Below are 22,971 nucleotides of genomic sequence, written 5' to 3'. Positions count from 1 at the left end.
TCCAAAGCCTGAAGGTGCGCCCCCACCCATAACTGGGGTGGGGGGACGTCTTCGCCGGTTCCCGGATCCATGGCTTTCCAGAATCCCGGACAAATGGGTTTGCGAAGTCATAAAGTCAGGGTACAAGATCGAGTTTCGATCTCTTCCACCGGCGCGATTCTTCCCTTCCAATATCCGACTATCTCCGGATCGTCTAGAAGATCTGCGGAGAGCAGTCACAGATCTACTACAACAAGGAGTGGTAGTCCACGTTCCTTGGACAGAACGGTTTCAAGGGTTTTATTCAAACCTGTTTACAATACCCAGGAAAGAGGGCAAAGTGCGTCCAATTCTGGACTTAAGAGCACTCAATTCTTTCGTCAACATAAGAAGATTCAGAATGGAGTCCATTCGCACGGTAGCAGCCTTCCTGCATCCAGGGGATGTCCTAGCGTCCATAGACATCAAGGACGCCTATCTTCACATTCCCATTTTCGCAGGACATCAGCGTTTTCTACGCTTTTCCGTAGAGGAGAACCACTATCAGTTTGTGGCGTTACCTTTCGGTCTCGCCACGGCTCCGCGGGTCTTCACAAAAGTGTTGGCCCCAATGTTGGCACTTCTGCGCCAAAGAGGTATATCGATTCTAGGTTACCTAGACGATCTTCTGCTTCATGCAGAGTCTCCTCAGACCTTGCTACAAAACATAGAAATTACTATGATTTCTTTACAGGAATTCGGGTGGCTGGTGAACCAGCAAAAGTCCTTTCTGGTTCCCACCCAGAGGCTCGAATATCTGGGTCTAATTCTAGACACAGTCAGGACAAGAGTGTTTCTTCCGGTAGGGAAACTTCGAAAGATTCAATCTGCAGTCCAGTTGTTACTGTCCAACAGCTGGTCTTCCCTTCGGACTTGCATGAGGGTTCTGGGGTTGATGGTGGCTTCTTTCGAAGCAGTCCCATTTGCCCAGTCCCATACCCGAATTCTTCAGCAAGAGATTCTCCTCAGATGGAATCGGAATCCGGAATCCCTGGACAATCAGATACGATTGAGCAAACAGACCAGAGAGTCTCTGGTTTGGTGGCTTCGGTCTCCAATGCTCAGCCAGGGAAAGTCATTTCTGCCAATATATTGGACGATAGTGACCACGGATGCCAGTCTATCCGGATGGGGAGGAATTCTCGGTCAATTATCTGTCCAGGGACTTTGGTCCCCGGAAGAATCCAGATTACCGATAAATGTATTGGAACTGAGAGCGATCAGACTTTGTCTGATTCACTGGACCGAGCAGCTCCAGGGCAGCCCGGTTCGGATCCAGTCGGACAATGCCACGGCCGTGGCTTATGTCAATCACCAGGGGGGCACCAAGAGTGTCCGAGCGGCCAAAGAAGTGGCTTGCATTCTTCGCTGGGCGGAACGATTTGTTCCAGCAATCTCTGCGGTGTTCATTCCGGGGGTGGAGAATTGGCAGGCAGATTATCTCAGCCGTCAGACCCTGGATCAGGGGGAATGGTCCCTCCATCCAGACGTTTTCCACCAGTTGTGCCTACGGTGGGGCACCCCGGATGTGGATCTGTTGGCATCACGATTCAACAGGAAAGTTCAGAGATTCGTGGCTCGCTCCCGCGATCCTCTAGCAGAAACCGCAGACGCACTGATCGCCCCGTGGGGGCAATACCAGCTAATATATGCCTTCCCTCCTCTCGCGTTACTGCCAAGACTTCTTCGCAGGGTAGAGGAGGAAGGAATCCCAGTAATCCTGGTAGCTCCGGACTGGCCTCGTCGAGCTTGGTACGCCGACATGGTCAGACTGGTGGCGGACGTCCCGTGGAGACTTCCTCTCAGAGAGGATCTACTGTCTCAGGGACCGATCTTCCATCCTGCTTTACGATCGCTGGCTTTAACGGCCTGGCTATTGAGACCCAGGTGCTGAAAGACAAAGGTTTGTCAGCTTCAGTTATTCCTACTCTAGTTGAAGCAAGGAAAGCGACTTCCAGAAAGATTTATCATCGCACATGGAAGTCCTACATTGCATGGTGTGAACCTTTGGGGTTCCGTCCTCGGTCTTATTCGATTAGTCGAATATTGGCTTTTCTGCAACAAGGGGTTGAGCAGAAACTGGCCTTGAGTACTATCAAGGGTCAGGTCTCAGCATTAGCCATCTTCTTTCAGAAGCCTTTGGCTACTCATTCCTTGGTGCGGAATTTCATCCAGGGGGTGCGACATCTGGCTCCGCCAGTGCACGCGCCGTTACCCCCCTGGGATCTTAATTTAGTGTTGTCGGTTCTTCAGAAACCTCCCTTTGAAGATATTAGGGAGATTCCTCTACCCACGTTGTCCCAGAAGGTGGCCTTCTTGGTGGCTATTACTTCTGCACGCAGGGTGTCAGAACTGGCCGCATTATCTTGTCGTTCACCATATCTGGTGGTTCATAGAGATAAGGTGGTTCTTCGTCCGAATCCATCCTTCCTACCAAAAGTAGTTTCAGAATTTCATCTGAATGAAGAAATTGTATTACCTTCCCTGTGTCCTAAGCCCAGTCATCCTCGGGAATTTGCTTTGCACTCCTTGGATGTGGTCCGGGCGATCAGGGTATACTTGAAAACGACAGACTCGTTTCGCAAGACGGATTCACTTTTTGTGATCCCAGATGGACCCAAAAAGGGGTTGCCTGCATCTGCCGCGACCATTTCCAGATGGATCAGACAGACGGTAGTACAGGCTTATTCTATTAAGGGTCGGGAGCCCCCGTTCCCTGTTAAGGCGCACTCCACTCGGGCACTTAGTGCGTCATGGGCCTTTCGCCATCAGGCGTCAGTGGTCCAGGTGTGCAAGGCGGCTACCTGGTCGTCGGTGCATACCTTCTCCAAACATTATAAAATTGATGTAATGGCATCGTCTGATGCCTCATTTGGCCGCAAGGTTTTGCAGGCCGCAATTTGAGGAGACCAGTGGTCTACCTCGAGGGTTTTTTTCCGGTGGAAAATTTTTTCTTTAGTCTCATCCTTTGTTTATAATGAGCCTTTAAAACTTCTAGTTTGGCACCGGTTGGGCCTACTAGATTGGATTTGATTTTGTCAATCCCACCCCTCATTTGTGGCACTGCTTCTGGATGTCCCAGCTCTTGAGAATCAAGAAGACTACGTCTGTCAATGAGCGATAGAGAAAAATGGATTTTTGTAAGAACTTACCGTAAAATCCTTTTCTCTTAAGCTCATTGACAGACGTAGTACCCGCCCCTCTATCATTGAGTTGGGTTGGGTTAAATTCTCTGTACTGCTTTAAACAGAACTGATTCCCTGTAGCAGAGAGAGGGAGGATATACCCTCAGGGACTGCCCCCTAGGGTGGAGCCAGAACGTTTTGTCATTCTGCCTAGTCCTACTCCTGCGGAGACAACATAACCCAGCTCTTGAGAATCAAGAAGACTACGTCTGTCAATGAGCTTAAGAGAAAAGGATTTTACGGTAAGTTCTTACAAAAATCCATTTATGCTGTTTGGCCTACAATTTTTCCACCTAGTTATTCTCAATTTGGATGGAAGGGTGTTGCGTGGGTGCTGCCAGTCAATCCAAGAAGCAGTTTTGGGTGGTTCATTAGAAATTTTACAAAATTTGCTTTGTGAATGGCTAGGCTTATTTTCAGCAGAGGTCAGTGGGATTTTCAAAATTTGGTCGCATTGGCTAAAATAAAGGTCCTTGTGGTAAAGCTGTGTGAATTGATCATTAAATAATATCCCACTATATGAGCCAATTTGGTCCATAGAAAATGCGCTCTCTCTCTTTTACTCCATTCTCCTATCACATTACAGGAACCTTTTACTGACTCCCCCCTTTAGAGTTTATCATAATAGGAGCATGTGTGGGATCAGTAAATTAATTTGTTGAGCATACATTTTCACCATCAAAGCATACAGTATATAGAAATACAGTAAAACCTTGGATTGCGAGCATAATTCGTTATGGAAACATGCTTGAAATCCAAAGCACTCTTATATCAAAGCGAATTTCCCCATAAGAAATAATGTAAACTCAGATGATTCGTTCCACAAGTCCTTCAGTTTATAGTCTATAAACAAAGATTATAGCAATGTGATAGGTTGTGTAACCATAAAATGTCCATCCACAATATGCAGCCTTCCCAAGGGGATTAGAAGCAAAATCTAGCAGAGCTACAGAATATAAGAGAGATGAGAGGCGCCTCTAAGTGTAGCAATATGGTTACATTTAATGAAGGTTCAACATTTAGCAACTCACATGGTTGATGATTAAAATAGGCACACCCAAGTATGCAGGAATCCGGGGTAAAGCTGTCCACATAGACCATCTTCTGAACCACCGGCTCTCACCACTGTCAGTCTGCAATCGTGACCGGGAAGAATAGCCTGCAGTAGAGTGATCTGAAAGTGAGGCTTTGAATCACTAGTGGAGTGGAGCGGTGAAGGGATGATGAAGATAGCTGTGCAGAAGATGGTCTATGTGGACAGCTTTACCCCGGATGCCTGCATACTTAGATGTGCCTGTTTTAATCATCAACCATGTGAGTTGCTAAATATTGAACCTTCATTAAATGTAACCATGTTGCTACACTTTAGAGGCTCCTCTCTTCTTTTTTATACATGACGCTACTTGTATATCAAGTCAAAATTTATTTTAAAAATGTGCTTGTCTTGCAAAGCACTCTCAAACCAAGTTACTCTCAAACCAAGGTTTTACTGTATGTTCTAAACATAAAGCCTACTTCTGGAGGGTTGATCTGAGATAATAACATAAATAGGACTGCCTAAGTATCCTGATGAAAGCAAATATGAACAAACTAATTCCTTGGATCAATGATTTTGTATTCATATTAATATAGTTTACAGTAAAACAAATAATGTTTTATTTTTGGTAAATGCATGTATTAATTTGTTTGTTACTTGTCATTTTGTAGCCATTTTCTGCTTAAATGGGCTATGTATCAGAGCAAAGCACTGAAAACCAAGGAATATAAAACTGCAACTCTCTAGAATTTTCAGTTTTATGCTACAGATGTATTGGGTTTGCCTTGATACATACCCTTTCAGTGTTACACCTTCTGGTTTATGTTCATAGTTATGTTGTGCTGTGCATGTTTATGTTTATGTTTCTTTTGCTTCTGCCACTGTTGCTTTCCTCAGATCTTGACAGCCAACACATATATGGTAAGGAGTCCGCTGGAATGTTATGCTGTGCAGTTCTATCCATTCTCTTACTAGACTCTTTTAGATAAAATCTTTATGAATATTACACCTTATTCTTTGCTTTTGCTACTAGAGTGTATCTTACTGCCTGTTTAATTTGCTCATTGAAATCAATGGGATTGCACTGCAACCGTGAGCCAAACATTTGGCTCGCAGTTGTGCCGCAATCAAAAAAATAAATGAATAAAGACAAAAAAACTGGCATCAGGGGGTGGTAGTAGTCCCTCCTAAACACCTGCCAGCTGCTGCTATATCGTAAGCATGCTGCCTGTCTGAAAGAGTTCTAAAACCAAATAGAAGATGAATTCTGAGTTGGTTGCTGTGAGTAATACATTTAGCTCTTTGCTTCTTGCACAGTTTTATTAAATAGGCCAAGTAGTCAGTTACTGAGACTTGCCGAGTGAAGGTATTTTTGGTACAGCAGTAACTACCTTTGGAAAATTCTACCTTGGTGGCTACCATGGCTAAATGGGAGCATGGCCAAAATAGAATTTTTAAGGACGTAGCCAGGTCTCCAGGAGATTTTATTATTGTAATAATGCATTTGTGACAATATGTGGGCAACGTGCTGCCATTTGTGGCAATACCTAAGCAGCACAATAGCAATGGTGGCACACTGCTAGTCATAGCAATATGTGGGTAGCACACTGGCAATTATGACACATGGGTGAGAAATACGGGCAGCACATTGGCAAATATGAAAATATCTGGGTAAAAAACTGACAATTGTGGCAATGTGATCTCACTATTTCAGTCAGTCAATTGTAAATCTGGAGGCTATGTAATCTTTTTGATTTCCCAGGTGTAGGTCGTTTTGGAGAGTTCCTAAATTTGCTCATTCCATGTAGTTTAAAACATAACTTATATTTTATAGGGCATATAATGAAAAGAAATTAGAACTATTGGCTGTACACTCAAATACCACAAAATAAAATGCAGTAGCTAAACCTCAATCAAATCTCTGCTCATATAATATAGATAGCATTCTTCATTGTATAGTTAACTGTATTGAGATGTATGAAATAGAATGTGCCCACATGTTTTAGCACACTCCATGATGATGATGATAGGGAGAATGACTAGGATGATGTCCTCAGAGCCTACACTTTTTAATAAAACAAGTCACCAGTTCCCATATGTCTATCCTCACAGGGTTATCTTAAAGACTATGTAAACCCTAACAATTAACTTCTACTAAATGGTGTGCTAAATTAATCATGGAAGGTGCTTTTTTAAAGTCTGTAATAAGTGCAAAAAATTCCTGTTGATCCTGCCAGAAATGCTGTGCTGTTCAGTTTACTCTATTGCCCTGCCCAATTTAGCACTGTGGACTGCAGTACACCTCTCCCTTTATTTGAATACAAGGAGAGGGGAAGGCGTCCCATAGTCCTAACATGCTTCCTGTCCCAGAGTGGCAAAGCTAATCCTCCCAATATACGGTATACTGAGTAAGCAGTGTCACCCTAGGTGGCAGGATCACCTGAAAAAAGCTTGATACTTCTCTTCTGCTTAGATTCAGAGCTGTTGTACTTCCCCTCAGTTTAATGTAATGTCTGTCCTTGATAGCGGTTTCCAAAATCAACTTTTTCCCTTATTAAAATATAAACTATTGCTTGAGCATTTATGGGGATAAGTTTAACTTTTGTTTTTAGAGCAAAACACAGCTAAAAATTCAACCTTCCGTCATATATGTTTATTAAATAGCTGCTAAATGTATTCTGAAATACTGCTAGTATTAGTTGTAGTTTTTTTTTTTTTTGCTTTTTTTTTTTTTCTGTTTTTTTTTTTTTATTCTATTCACATTCGATATCAGACTGAGAGATGTAATGTTAGCACTGTGAGCCATTTTTCCTCTGTTGTCATGACATGTTCAGGCACATGGGGTTGAATGGGTAGGTGATTAGGCCGCTTGCAGGAATTGAAGTACAGCTAGAAGACAATGTGGGTTTTATGAATGGGATAATAATCATTAAAAAAAATATGGGATTTAAAAAAAAAAAAAAATATATACTCCTCTAGGTGGATGCAGCATCGGTCAAATGCTGCATCTGCCCCCCCCCCCCCCCGCTGCCTCTAAGACCGAGAACTGAGGTATCAAAGACCACCAACCGCTCGGTTCTTGGTCTTTAGTGAGCAGAGAACCCATCATTGTCAGTCATAGGCTCTCTGCTCAGTCCCTCCAGCTCTCACTTGAGTGCTCGCCTTTGGAGAGGGCAGAAGCAGCTGGCTCAGGCTCTTAGCAGCATCCTGAGAGGTTGGGTCAGCTGCCAGTCAGGCATCTTGGTGGATACTGACAAAGTCGGGATCTCTCTAGGGTCTGGACCAGCTGAGTGACATCAGCCAACAGCAGACTTTAGCCCGCTGTCGGCTAAATTTAGGCCCCAAGAGTGCAGAACTAAGTGCACTCCTGTTACCCACAGGAGAAATAGGGCCAAAGGAGCTTTGACCCTACTTCTCTTTTAACAATCCATTTCTCAAATTTGAGGGTAGGAGGCAGTTCCAAGCTGCAGAATGAAGAAATATCATTTTTTGATTATATAGAGCGGCAGTGTTTTTTTAATAAAGTTTGCAAAATAATTCTGCAGGACTAATGGTTCACATATGTTTTTCACATTGTGTTAGCTTATTAGTGTCTGAAAATTGTCCGCGTTTTTGTCATTTTAAGTATTTTGCCAACATGTAGTAATAAACAATTGCAGCACAAATAACTTTTATCACATGTTAAGAATGTTTCACACTCCAAAAGGTAATTCTAAATCAATTTATCACACGTAATCAATATCACAAGTAATACTTCTTTGGCTTAAAGGGACAGTGTCACGAGAGATGTTTGGAGCTGCCATTTTGGGCCTTTCTCAAAATCTAGTTGTCTGTCTGTCTTGCTAAAGAGATGGTTTCAACAGTTCCTTAGTGACTGACCTAATAAAAGGGTAGAAATATGGAACTCTTAAAACTTTTTTTTTTTTTTGCCTCCATACAATTTTTTATGATAGATTCACTTTAACCTAAACATAGGAATTGATTTGAAAACTAACACTGATTCATGCTTGTATGCAGCTCAGCACTGTTACCACAGAAATGTTTTAGGCCAGGTCAGGATCACATTAAATACTGTTATATTACAATAAAAATGAACACTATTTCATCATATTGCATGTTTCCTTAGATATTAGCTATAATAAAAAGTAAATACATACAATAAATAATCAAGACATTTTTTAATGCATCAAAGTAGGTGTGTTGACATTATATATATATACACCTTTTTGGCCCATGCATTCACATTTGTTTGTTAGGTCCATACAGGTTATGGGCCCTAGCACAACAGCAGTCGCCTTGCCTTGAAAATTGCAATGGCAGAAATGTAGAGCATATCTTAAACCAAAGAACAAAAAATGTAAAACATTAGAACTTACCAGCCCATTGATATGGTGGATGCATTTGTTTTCTTTTTCTAGGCTTTTTTTCCCCATATTTTGACCTGGCGATCCTGTCAATAACACACTTCCTGTCTTAGGGTGACAACGTTCCTTTACTGTACTGGAGGAACAATGTTGTTACTCTAGGCTACCCTTTCCCAACGATGGTGTTGTCTGCATTTATTAGGGGTGCTGCAGCAACCTGGCTGAGAAAGGCTTGGTTAGAAAGGGGAGGCAGAGAAGCACTGGACTGTATGTTGGCGTAGAGTGGCAGTTTCATTTGGATGACAGCAATGGACAGAATATTTAGGAAGTTACCCGCTCACTAGATATCTGGAAGGATCAACAGGTATTTTTTGCAACTATCAAAACAGATATATCAAATGATGTAACATGCCAACAAAGGGCTAATAAAAGAAGGTTTTTGTTATGGTTTACATAAACTACAGTTCCCACTATTCCTTGTAACTTGTAAATTGTTGTTAAACAGTGATACATACTTGAATTAATTAATCAGTTCTAAATACTATCTGTGCTATTTGAGTCATGTTTGAAGATGATTAAATAAGAAAATGTTTATATTTTTAAAAGACTTTTATATATTTTTTCTTTTGGTTTTGACAATTTAATAGATGCTGGGAAACTGGACATTTGGAACACTGGTATTCACTGTCCTAGTGTTTACAGTTACACTTAAGGTAAGATTGGAATCTTATTTCAATTATCGTTTTGTTTTTAAAGAAAGGTTTTGTTATACATCTTCATTGGGAAATGTGTGCATCTGCAGTATTTAAATTGGTTTAACATTTTAGTTCAGGTGTCTCTGACAGTTAAAAAGAAATAAACACATGATAAAAATGTAAAAGTTTCTCAGCATTCATTCTGACAAGATCATAAATTAAAATCTCATCAGTTGATACTCAAAGTAAACCTTTTGTGAGAGAAACATGGACTGCAATTTTTGAGCTCCTTCTACAAATGTTAGTTGCCTGGCTAGTTTTTTTTCTGGAAAATTACTTTGAACATTATATAATTTTTTTTTAGCAGAGACCCTAGAGAATAAAATGGAGATTGTTGCAATATTTTTTATCACACCGTATTTGCGCAGCGGTCTTACAAATGCAATTTTTGGGTAAAAATTCACTTTTTTGAATTAAAAAAAATTTAAAAACAGTAAAGTTAGCTCAATTTTTTTCTATAATGTGAAAGATAATGTTACGCTGAGTAAATAGATATCCAACATGTCATGCTTCAAAATTGCGCACACTCGTGGAATGGCGACAAACATTGGTACTTAAAAATCCCCATAGGCGACACTTTAAAAATGTCTACAGGTTACCAGTTTAGAGTTACAGAGGAGGTCTAGGGCTCAAATTATTGCTCTCGATCATGGCGATACCTCAATGTGTGGCTTGAACACCGTTTACATATGTGGGCAGGACTTGCGTATGCGTTCGCTTCTGCACGCAAGCTAACAGGGACAGGTCGCTTTAATTTTTTTTCCTATTTATTTTATCTATTATTTTTTATTTTTACACAGGTTTTTTTTTTAAATGTTTTGATCATTTTTATTCCTATTACAAGGAATGTAAACATCCCTTGTAATAGAAATAAGCATGACAGAACCTCTTTAACGTGAGAACTGGGGTCAAAACGACCTCAGATCTTACATCTACACTAAAAAAGGAAAAAAAAAAAAAGTCATTTCTTTTACATGATGAAAAAAAATGGCCTCTTTAAATCCGTTGTTAGAAAGTGAGGTCCTCCAAGGCCATAGAGTTGAGTGAGGGCCATCCTGCCTGAGAGGAGAGCGGACCAAATCATTTTCCCCGCCACCGGCGGGTCCGGTAAGCGGGGAAAACGACCGGAAAGCAGCAGGAGGGGGGCACCCCTCCCGCCACCCATAAGGGTGATCCCGTGGCAAATCTGATGCTGGGACCACCCTTATGTTAAAGAGGACCGCCCGCCGTTTAAAAAGATACCACTATCTGCTGCCTTAATCCCGGTATTTAACGTCACAGTACCGACGTATATTTACAGCGGGCAGTCTGTAAGTGGTTAAAGTGGTTATAAAGTCACCAAATGTAAAATACATTTATATATATATATATATATATATATATATATATATATATATATATATATATATATATATATATATTCACATTTAAGGCTACTACAAATCCATTGTTTTTCTTTTTCTAACTTGCTTACTAGAGTTGGGCGAATGGTTCAGGCGAGGCAGTTGTTCAGTGAACACCCGAATTTGCAGGGCGTTCGGCGGGTGTTTGCCCAATTAGGGCACAGTGAATAGCTGGTTGTTAAGGAGTGGGTCCAGGAAGTCGGCTGCAGCGTCCTTAACAACTAATGAGTCATCAGCTGTCAATGGGCTTCCCTGCTGACAGTTGAATAAAAAAAAACTGCCGGCATTAAAAAAAGTGAAAAAAAAAACTCTCCAAAATATTTTTAAAAAAGGTTGTGGGGCCCCCCAAAAAATCCACACCAGACCCTTATCCGAGCACGAAAGGGGTGGGATAAGCGAGCGCCCTCCCCGTTGAATCATACCATGGGGGGGTGGGTTCTTTAGGGCAGGGGCGGCTCTGCCCCTCCCCCGTCCCAAAGCACCTTGTCCCCATGTTGATGGAGACAAGGGTCTCTTCCCCACAACTCTGGGCTGTGTTGATCTCACAAAAAATCCCTGCTCTCCATGACCCACAGATGTTTTAATATGGGGATAAATATGTCAAGCTGTTGCCCTGGCTGGCTAAGGGTCAAACCACTGCTACACATATTGTGAGAATGAGGAGGTAGGACAAGAAGATGCTGAAGTCACCTGACTGTATTAATGGTAGATTTATGCAGTATTATCAATCACTATACTCTTCCAAGGTTGACTATAGTGAGTCTGACTTTCATGCTTATCTTGACCTAATTGAGGCTAGGAATAGATTGTACCGGATTGTGCAGGAAGCTTTAGGTCACTTACAGCCAGGTAGGACCCCCTAGAATCTGTGGGATTCCAATAGATATATATTCACTTTATCAGGAACTGTTGGTGCCTAGCCTCGAGTCTCTCCTTGCTCAATTAGTGCCAAATCCGGGGAGGGATCCTGAGGATTGTGCCTTTTATAGGCAAATCTCCATGCTTAATTCTGATGCTAAAATACTGGCTAAAATTCAGGCCATCTGCCTCTTGAAGGTGATTGATGACTGTATTCATGTTGATCAAACTGGTTTCATGCTTGGGAAGGGCACTGATATTTATATTTGCCGCCTATTCCTCAATTTGTCTGTGCCCCACGCCAATGGTGTTTCGAGAGTCATAGCTTCTTTGGATGCTGAAAAAGCTTTCAACTTAGTTGAGTGGATGTTTCTTTTGGGAGGTGATGTGTAGGTTTGGCTTTGGGCCTAGGTTATTGCATGTTTCTAGGTATTCTCTATCATACACCCTGGGCTAGAATTTGGACCAGTGATAGACTTTCTGAGGTTTTGTTCTTGTGAAAGGGGGACTCGGCAGGGCTCTGAGCCTGATTGCCCTGGCATTAGACCTGCTGGGCATTCTGGTGTAGAGCTCCTGGCTCGTTGAGAGCTTGTGGGGCGGCCCCCTGGAAGAAAAAAATAACGCTCTACGCCAATGACCTCTTCTATATTTACATGATGCAAATTCCTCCTTGTAGGCCATACTCACTGTTGCAAATTCCTCCTTGTAGGCCATACTCGCTGTCTTTGATGAGTTTGGATGCTACTCAGGAATCTGTATCAGCTGGATAATTCTGCTCTTTTCCTTCTTGATTGCCAGGCAAGGGAGTCTGTGGCTCCTACTCCGTTAATGTGGTTTGATGAACTTAAGTATCTGGACATCTGGATCACCCGGGATCTGGGGACCTTTTATAGCCTTATGCCCCGTACACACGTGCAGATTATCTGCAGACTTTTGTCTGCAGACTTACCTTTTCTATGTAGTGCAAGGGCCTGCCAGATTGCATACAAATTGAAAGTGTTTAGGTTTGACCTCATATTATATGGTTTTGGTAAGTCTGCAGACAAAAGTCTGCAGATAATCTGCACGTGTGTATGGGGCATTAGTCTTCACCCTTTTCTCCTACAGTTGCAGGAGAGGTGCTCTTCTTGGGCTAACTTACCATTGAACTTGCTGGGATGCATTAATATACTTAAAATTATACTTCTATCTAAATTAAACTATGTTTTTCAGAATTGCTTTACCTGGATAGCTGGTTCCTTTTTCAAGGATGTTGACTGTTGCGTTGGTTCTTATTTGCGAAGTCCACCCTTCAGCTGTTGATGCGCTGCGGTGGTCTGACATTACCTACTTATTTGATTTATAACTGGGCAGCTATCCTAGTCACCATTAGATGGTGGTTTATGGGATCTAGGGCTAACGTTGCAGTCTGCCTGGAGTCTGCCCTATTGGTCTCCCTTACATAGCACAGTAACCTGGTGTATAGAGGCCCCGACCTCCAGGTTTGGACCCGGTACGGTATCTTAGGGACGTTATGCCTACAGGTACCCTATTGTCCTTTCGAGATCTTTTCTCTAAGTTTAGTTTACCTGGGCAGGCGTACTTCCTCTATTATCAATTGCACAATGCAGCTCGATTTTTGGACCTCCCTGCCTGCAGAGTGAACCGATGGAGGACCTTCTTTCACAGGACTCCCTCCCCAAACCTTTGTCTTCACTTTAAATGACTCTCCTCAGTGTAGAGTCTTCTAAGTTATGGGACCAGTGTAGGGTGGTTGTAGCAATTTTTGGATACAGAGTCCTGGGCAAACTCTTATTGAGGATAGCTCCAAACTCGCTATTTCCTTGCGGGACAAACTGATTAAAACAACATTTTTACATAGAGTGTATTACACTCCACAGGGGTTAGAGCAGGGGTCCTCAAACTACGGCCCTCCAGCTGTTGCGGAACTACACATCCCATGAGGCATTGTAAAACTCTGATATTCACAGACATGACTAGGCATGATGGGAATTGTAGTTCCTGAACAACTGGAGGGCCATAGTTTGAAGACCCCTGGGTTAGAGTCTATCCTCAAATGTCCCCCGATTGCTCACGCTATCACTCTTATGTTGGTACATATTTTCATTTGTGTTGGACCTGCCGTAGGGTGGAAAACTAATCTGGATAAATGTCTTTGATCTTATTAATACCCGTCTGCAACTGTCCTTCCCACTTTCCCCTGAGCTTGTACTGTTGGGCATACGTGATGACAAGCAGAGGCCCGGTTATACCAAATTATTGATTTCCTACCTGTTGGACTATGCCAAGAAGGAAATACTTTGTAAATGGACCTCCCTCTCCCCCTCTCAGTGGCATCACAGGAGTCCTTCATTAATGTTGTGCTGCCTATGTAAGTTAACATACATTATTAGGAATTGTCATAAAAAATGCTTCATAAATTTGGCAGCCTTGGATAGCTCATTGAGTCATCCTCTTCTCTAATTATTGGAGCTTTTGTCTTTAAGCCTTTTTGTCCTTACTTGAGGGTCAATTTACCATCTTGCTACTGTATATGCTATACATTTGTATCCTCTATCTTGTTCTAGATTGCTTAAGCTTGACTGTGTCCTGTGCACTTGTGCTTGCAATCTATTATGATGATTTGTACCATCTTGTTACTTGTTGTTATCGTACCATGCCTTTGTTTTAAAAAAAGAGAAATTCTGGTTGTAAAGAAAACAAAAAGAAATGAGCAAATGTTAATATGAAGGTGTGGCATACCACCTGCAATTTACTCATGAAATTAATAACCACCAGTTTACGCACAAACAGATGACAGATCTAGAGCGGTAAATATAACCTTTCATTAATTCTGGCTATGATTCTGGGTGGCCTGATGATATTGCAGATTAGCTCATTTTTCTTAATAAGACAACCATAATTTATTGTTTAGACCTGCCCTGATTTAGGTTGATTAGCGGGCATCAGGGCTGGATATACACTATATTATCAAAAGTATTTTGACACCTGCCTTTACATGCACATGAACTTTAATGGCATCCCAGTGTTAGTCTGCAGGGTTCAATATTGAGTTGGCCCACCCTTTGCAGCTATAACAGCATCAATTCTTCTGGGAAGGCTGTCCACAAGGTTTAGGAGTGTGTCTATGGGAATGTTTGACCATTCTTTCAGAAGTGCATATGTGAGGTCAGACACTGATGTGGATGAGAAGGCCTGGCTTGCAGTCTCCGCTCTAATTCATCCCAAAGGTATTCTATTGGGTTGAGTTCAGGACTCTGTGCAGGTCGGTCAAGTTCCTTCATCTCTAACTCGCTCATCCATGTCTTTATGGACCTTGCTTTGTGCGCTGGTCCAAATCATTTGGTGGAGGGGGATTATGGTGTGGAGTTATTTTTTAGGGGTTGGGCTTTGCCCCGTAGTTCCAGTGAAGAGAACTCTTAAGGCGTCAGCATACCAAGACATTTTGGACAATTTCATGCTCCCAACTTTGTGGAAACAGTTTGGGGATGGCCCCTTCCTGTTCCAACGTGACTGCGCACCATTCATGTTGATGGGACAAGGGCCTCTTCCCCACAACCCTGGGGGGGTCAGTGGGCGGGGGCTTATCAAAATTTGGAAGCCCCCTTTAAACAGGGGGCCCCCAGATCCTACCCCCCATGTGAATGAACAAAAAAACAAACACAATGTCCCCCGAAGTAAATCCACATTTATTTAGGAACTGTCAAGGAGCTGTCAGAGGGGGTCGGGTAACCTCTTTTTTTTTTTTTTTGGGTTTGCGGCAACGTTTTTCATGATTGATTCTGGATTTACTTCAGGAGACTTTTATTTATTTTTTTTTTAAATAAAGGAATGGTCAAAAACTGTCTCTGTGTTTTTTATTTCTTTTTGACATTGTTTTTTGGGGTGAATGAGTAGGGGTATTTATTCATATGGGGGGCGAAATCTGGGACCCTCTTAATAAAGGGGCTTCCAGATTCCAAAAGTCCCCACCTGCAGACCCTCACAACCAACAGCCATCAATATGGGGACAAGGAGCTTTGGGGGGTGCAGAGACCCCCCCCCTGCTCCATATCACCCACCTATATGTTTAGGGCATGTGGCCTGGTATGGTTCAGGGGGGCCCTTCTTATGCCCCCCCTTTCCTGCCCTGCCTTGCCAGGCTGCATGCTCGGAAAAAAGGGTCTGGTTTGGATTTTGGGGGGACCCCATGCCATTTTTTTAAAAATTTTGATGGGTTATCTTCAAAATCTATACCAGGCCCAGACCCAAAGGGTCTTATTTTTTCTTCGCCAACAATTTGTTTGTTTTTTTATTCAGCTGGCAGCGGGGAACACCGCTGACAGCTGATGACTCATCAGTTAAAGACACAGCAGCCGTCCGCTCCTTAACAATTGGCTATTTACAGCTTGACAAGGAGAAAAAAATGCAAAATGCATGCAAAAATGCACCAAAAATGCATATTCAAAGATGCAAAATTAACCAGAAAACCGCATCAACCACAACCGCATAGATGTGAGCCTAGCCTAAAGGAGAATATTTTCTCACTCTGTATGTCTACACCTAGAACCCAATGACAAGAAGTACAAGATATACTGTCACTGTACTCTTCCTGCAGATTGGTTATAGGTGCACGGACCTAGAATGTTTGCATAGTGAGTGAACAGTAAAATTATTTTGGCAGCAAAATGCACAAACTGCGTGGGGACAGCATCACCAAGACCCAATGTGAAAAGCTTGGGATGTGAAAAGCCTATTATGCTTGGGATAATGTGAAAGAAAGTCAGTAAACCTGTAGGTGCCTATGTTCTACCCCCAAAAAACCTGCTACCCATGGCCACAGCCTATGTTAGCAGTGCAGAAATTTAGCCTTGGGAAGCATGCTGTGCTTGTACCGATGTCATTATAGATAGCTAAAACTTGGTGAGGAGGATTGGTGATGCTCACTGTTTTCATTTTCTTGAATACAGACACAGACATTTTACTGTTAGAGACATTTGGGTCCTATATACTGTAGTTGCATTGTTGTGTTTTATTCTTTATTTTTTATTTTTTGGCTGAAAGAGAGGTAGTTCATTCTGAAGTGATACTGTAGTTATGTTTTCAGCTATCATTTATTACTGCAGGTAAAATAAAAATGTATTGTTTTTGCAAAATACTATGATGATGTGCGCTATTGTTTTTGCAAAGACAATTTAGTGCCTTTCATGTAACAGTTTTTATTTTCTTTCAGCTTGCACTGGATACACAATACTGGACGTGGATCAACCATTTTGTGATCTGGGGATCACTTGTTTTCTATATTGTCTTTTCTTTGCTATGGGGAGGGATTGTCTGGTAGGTTTCTCTTTTACTACTTTATGGTCAGCATTTTACACAGCAATATGTTTAAAGGCTAAATTCACCCTTTTTTTCGAAATTATAGCTCCCCTATGTACCAATATAGCATTATTGTACTTCTTATGCAGAAATAACAAAGCTTTCCATGTATTCTACACACGCTTACCTCATGGCTGCTTGAAAACACTTCTCCATTACGTCTGCCTTACTTCCTGGTCAGATTGTAGGTCATGACACAGGAAGAAGTTGACCAGCTGACCTCATTAGCACACACCCTGCATCATCTACACCAGTGTTTCTCAACTCTGCTCCTCAGGTCACACTAACAGGCCCGGTTTGCAAGAAAACTGAAATACATTACAGATGATATAGTTTGCTGCTTAGTGATTGCAGTATTCTAGTCTGCATCTCCCCAAGGTAATACTTAAAATCTGGCCTGTTAGTGGGCCCTGGGGACCGGAGTTGAGAAACCTTGATCTACCCACCCACCTACCTACCAACCACTCACCTCCAGGTGCACTTTTTTTAAAATAAAATGCAATTAATCAGTGATCACCCTTCTCACTAAATATGTACACAGGCATCAATTTTTTTTTCTACCTTAACTTTAAAACTTGTATAGATTGTTTATTTGTCAGTGTGCTGAGGGATCAGATAACAGCCTTTGTCCCTAACTCATATCCATACAGATACTGGGGCCAATTTAGATAAGAGCCAATTAACCTACTACCATATCTTTGGAGTGTGGGAGGAAACCGGAATACCAGGCACAGGGAGAACCTGCAAGCTCAATGCAGATAGTGCCATGCTTGGGATTCAAACCAATGACCCCAATGCTGTCTAAGCACTTAGCCACTGTGGTGCCCCAAGTACCATGTACTTGTATTAAAAAAAAGTATCTTGTTCTCTTTGCATTGCTTTTATGTGAAATAGCTGGTGATCTTGCCAGTCCCCCTGCTTACCTATTTTACACTGACCACGCTAGGCATGGTAGCACATCCATCCCAGCACGGTCTGCTTGCTTCTTTGCATTCTTCCTGGGAGCACAGCTTGGTTGTACACCAGTGGTCAGACTTATGTGGACATGCACATCTTCAGCCTCGTTCACTCATAAAACATCAACAGCTTTGTACATAATTACAAACAGAAACATGTTTGCTTTTACAGTGATCGTTAACATTTACATTAAAATGACCACATTCATATGGGCATATCAAAGATTATCAATGCCCTTTAAAGTCTGTTGGTCAGTATCTAAGACTGCCTAAAATGGCAGCTGGATATGGGCATTTAAAATCAGTTCAGGTCAGTTTTTGACCTGTTTGTGCTTTGCTCCTATTCCTTGATGCAAGGCAATGTGAGTGTATCCAAAACCCATCTCAAGGGCTAGTGTGCATTAGACCTTATTGAAATACAGGCATTTTCAGTAGCCCCAGAGCCCATGGCACTCTGATATGAAAACCAAATGCTGGTCTAACTTTTACTGCATCTTTTAAAAGTTGTTGGTCTTGGATACTAGACTGGAGAACCAAAGCAAAGTAGGCATTAGGATAAACAAGTGCCCCAGGTCATGGCTCCTGATGCTCTTGGAAAGATTCTACTGGTGCCTGAATTAAATGTGTAATATAATTTCCATTTGTAGATTGGTCCAATTATTTTAATAAAACAGACAACCGTCATTGTCTGTTTTATTACACCTTTTTTAATATCTAACCTATAGTCATCTTTTTCTCCCAGTTCATATTTTATAGTGGATTCTGCCTTCAGGCTTTACAGAAATTTATTGGTTACCGAAAATTTAGTGTGGTGCCCATTTGGCAATAAAACTACCTGTGATGTCTGGGTTTGAACAAAATGCCTGGGGGACATGGTTAAATTATTAACATTCACTGTACTCTAGATGCCATGCAATTATTTGGAGCTGGTGTTGTGTTGCATACGCTTCCAACTGCTGTGTGTGTGTACCAAGTGCTTCAAGCCTGCTCTTGTAAACTTTGTTATAAATGGTACATTGGTACACATTTAGAAAAATGAGCAGTTACGTTGCCTATAACAGCAAAAAAGTTTTTATTTATTTATTTTTTTAGCCTGTTTTTGTAACCAGAAAATTGACAGCTAGACTTGGTTTGCACTATTTTTGTTTTAATTATTTACATTTTGTAATTTTTAGTATTTTTTTTAGCATGAAAATACTATGGATGTTAGTAAAGTTCTGTATAGTAGTATATGAAATATATTCACACAGGGAAAAACATGGAAAGGACAGCGTGTGTGTATGTGTAATATATAAATATATATATATATATATATATATATATATATATATATATATATACACACACACACACACACACAACACCATTCAAAAGTTTGGGGTCACGCAGACAATTTCATGTTTTCCATGAAAACTCACACTTTTATTCATCAAATGAATTGAAAATTTAGTCAAGACATTGGCAAGTTTAGAAATAATGATTTTTCTTTGAAATAATAATTTTTTCCTTCAAACTTTGCTTTCATCAAATAATTCTCCATTGGCAGCAATTACAGCCTTTCAGACCTTTGTCATTCTAGCTGTCAATTTGTTGAGGTAATATGAAGAAATTTCTCCCCACGCTTCCTGAAGCACCTCCCACAAGTTGGATTGGCTTGATGGCCACTTCTTACATACAATACGGTCAAGTTGCTCCCACAACAGCTCAATAGGGTTGAGAACTGGCGACTCCATTACAGACAGAATACCAGCTGACTGCTTCTTCCCTAAATAGTTCTTGCATAGTTTGAAAGTGTGCTTTGGGTCATTGTCCTGTTGTAGAAGGAAAATTGCTCCAATCAAGCGCTATCCACAGGTATGGCATGGCGTTGCAAAATGGAGTGATAGCCTTCCCTATTCAAAATCCCTTTTACCTTGTACAAACCTCCCACTTTACCAGCACCAAATCAGCCCCAGACCATCACATTACCTCCACCATGCTTGACGGATGGCATCAGGCACTCCTCCAGCATCTGTTCACTTGTTCTGCGCCTCACAAATGTTCTTCTGTGTGATCCAAACACCTCAAACTTAGTTTTGTCTGGTTTTGTCTGTCCATAACACTTTTTTTTTTCAAGCTTCCTCTGTCCAACGTCTATGTTCTTTTGCCCATCTTAATCTTTTCCTTTTATTGGCCAGTTGCAGATATGGCTTTTTCTTTGCCACTCTGCCTAGAAGGCCAGCATCCCAGAGTCGCCTCTTCACTGTTGACATTGAGACTGGCATTTTGCTGGTACCATTTAATGAAGCTGCCAGTTGGGGACCTGTGAGGCATCTATTTCTCAAACTAGAGACTCTAATGTACTTGTCCTCTTGCTTAGTTGTGCATCGGGGCATCCCACTTCTCTTTCTATTCTGGTTAGAGCCCGTTTGTGTTTGGTTGCTGTTCTCTGAAGGGAGTAGTACACACCGTCGCATGGAATAGCCTTAATTTCTCAGAACAAGAATAGACTGTCGAGTTTCAGAAGAAAGTTCTTTTTCTGGCCATTTTGAGAGTATAATCGAACCCATAAATGCTGATGCGCCAGATACTCAACTAGCTCAAAGGAAGGCCAGTTTTATAGCTTCTCTAATCAGCACAACAGTTTTCAGCTGTGCTAACATAGTTGCACAAGGGTTTATCCTCAATTAGCCTTTTAACACGATTAGCTAACACAATGTACCATTAGAACACAGGAGTGATGGTTGCTGGAAATGGGCCTCTGTACACCTACAGTATGTAGATTTTCCATTAAAAATCAGCCGTTTCCAGCTAGAATAGTCATTTACCACAGTAACAATGTCTAGACCATATTTCTGATTGTTATCTTCATTTAAAAAAACTGTGCATTTCTTTCAAAAATAAGGACATTTATAAGTGACACCAAACCTTTTAACAGTACTGTGTGTGTGTGTGTGTGTGTATATATATATATATATATATATATATATATATATATATATATATATATATATATATATATATATATAAATATAAATATATACACACACACAGTATGTATTTATATATATATATATACATATACAGCTGCAAGCAAAAGTATGGAATGATATGGATTTCTGCACAAATTGGTCATGAAATGTGATCTGATCATCATCTAAGTCACAACAATAGACAATCACAGTCTGCTTAAACTAATAACACACAAAGAATGAAATGTTGCCATGTTTTTATTGAACACACCATGTAAACATTCACAGTGCAGGTGGAAAAAGTATGTGAACCCCTAGACTAATGACATCTCCAAGAGCTAATTGGAGTGAGATGTCAGCCAACTGGAGTCCAATCAATGAGATGAGATTGGAGGTGTTGGTTACAGCTGCCCTGCCCTATAAAAAACACACACCAGTTCTGGGTTTGCTTTTCACAAGAAGTATTGACTGATGTGAATGATGCCTCGCACAAAAGAGCTCTCAGAAGACCTACGATTAAGAATTGTTGACTTGCATAAAGCTGGAAAGGGTTATAAAAGTATCTCCAAAAGCCTTGCTGTTCATCAGTCCACGGTAAGACAAATTTTCTATAAATGGAGAAAGTTCAGCACTGCTGCTACTCTCCCTAGGAGTGGCCATCCTGTAAAGATGACTGCAAGAGCACAGCGCAGACTGCTCAATGAGGTGAAGAAGAATCCTAGAGTGTCAGCTAAAGACTTACAAAAGTCACTGGCAAATGCTAACATCCCTGTTAGCGAATCTACAATACGTAAAACACTAAACAAGAATGGATTTCATAGGAGGATACCACAGAGGAAGCCACTGCTGTCCAAACAAAACATTTCTGCACGTTTACAGTTTGCACAAGAGCACCTGGATGTTCCACAGCAGTACTGGCAAAATATTCTGTGGACAGATGAAACCAAAGTTGAGTTGATTGGAAGAAACACACAACACTACGTGTGGCAATAAAGAGGCACAGCACACCAACATCAAAACCTCATCCCAACTGTGAAGTATGGTGGTGGGGGCATCATGGTTTGGGGCTGCTTTGCTACGTCAGGGCCTGGACGGATTGCTATCATCGAAGGAAAAATGAATTCCCAAGTTTATCAAGAAATTTTGCAGGAGAACTTAAGGCCATCTGTCTATCAGCTGAAGCTCAACAGAAGATGGGTGCTGCAACAGGACAGTGACCCAAAGCATAGAAGTAAATCAACAACAGAATGGCTAAAACTGAAGAAAATACGCCTTCTGAAGTGAGCCTGACCTCAACCCAATTGAGATGCTGTGGCATGACCTCAAGAAAGCGATTCACACCAGACATCCCAAGAATATTGCTGAACTGAAACAGTTCTGTAAAGAGGAATGGTCAAGAATTACTTCTGACCGTTGTGCATGTCTGATCTGCAACTACAGGAAACATTTGGTTGAAGTTATTGCTGCCAAAGGAGGTTCAACCAGTTATTAAATCCAAGGGTTCACATACTTTTCCACCTGCACTGTGAATTTTTACATAGTGTGTTAAATAAAAACATGGCAACATTTCATTCTTTGTGTGTTATTAGTTTAAGCAGACTGTGATTGTCTATTGTTGTGACTTAGATGATGATGAACAGATCGCATTTAATGACCAATGTGTGCAAAAATCCATATCATTCCAAAGGGTTCACATACTTTTTCTTGCAGCTGTATATACAGTGGGTACGGAAAGTATTCAGACCCCCTTAAATTTTTCACTATTTGTTATATTGCAGCCATTTGCTAAAATCATTTAAGTTCATTCTTCTTCCTCATGAATGTACACATAGCACCCCATACTGACAGAAAAACACAGAATTGTTGACATTGTTGCAGATTTATTAAAAAAGAAAAACTGAAATATCACACGGTCCTAAGTATTCAGACCCTTTGCTCAGTATTTAGTAGAAGCCCCCTTTTGATCTAATACAGCCAGGAGTCTTTTTGGGAAAGATGCAACAAGTCTTTCACACCTGGATTTGGGGATCCTCTGCCATTCCTCCTTGCAGATCCTCTCCAGTTCTGTCAGGTTGGATGGTAAACGT

At 41.3% G+C, this 22,971-nt stretch overlaps 1 protein-coding gene across 4 annotated transcripts in view; it reads left to right on the top strand.

Annotated features, from left to right (window-relative positions):
- Positions 1-22,971, top strand: part of ATP11A (ATPase phospholipid transporting 11A) — a 302,717-nt gene that overhangs the window by 250,401 nt on the left and 29,345 nt on the right. For all 4 annotated transcript variants that reach the window (XM_082245175.1, XM_082245178.1, XM_082245177.1 and 1 more), the window contains exons 26-27: positions 9,251-9,316; positions 16,832-16,935. In XM_082245175.1, coding sequence (XP_082101301.1) covers positions 9,251-9,316; positions 16,832-16,935 — 170 coding nt within the window. The remainder of the gene's footprint in view (positions 1-9,250; positions 9,317-16,831; positions 16,936-22,971) is intronic.

The sequence above is a fragment of the Pelophylax lessonae genome, assembly GCF_965119305.1.
Source record: "Pelophylax lessonae genome assembly, chromosome: 2".
Lineage (NCBI taxonomy): Eukaryota > Metazoa > Chordata > Amphibia > Anura > Ranidae > Pelophylax > Pelophylax lessonae.
Note: the sequence above shows the minus strand (reverse complement) of the source record. Positions and strands in the feature narration are given on the sequence as shown.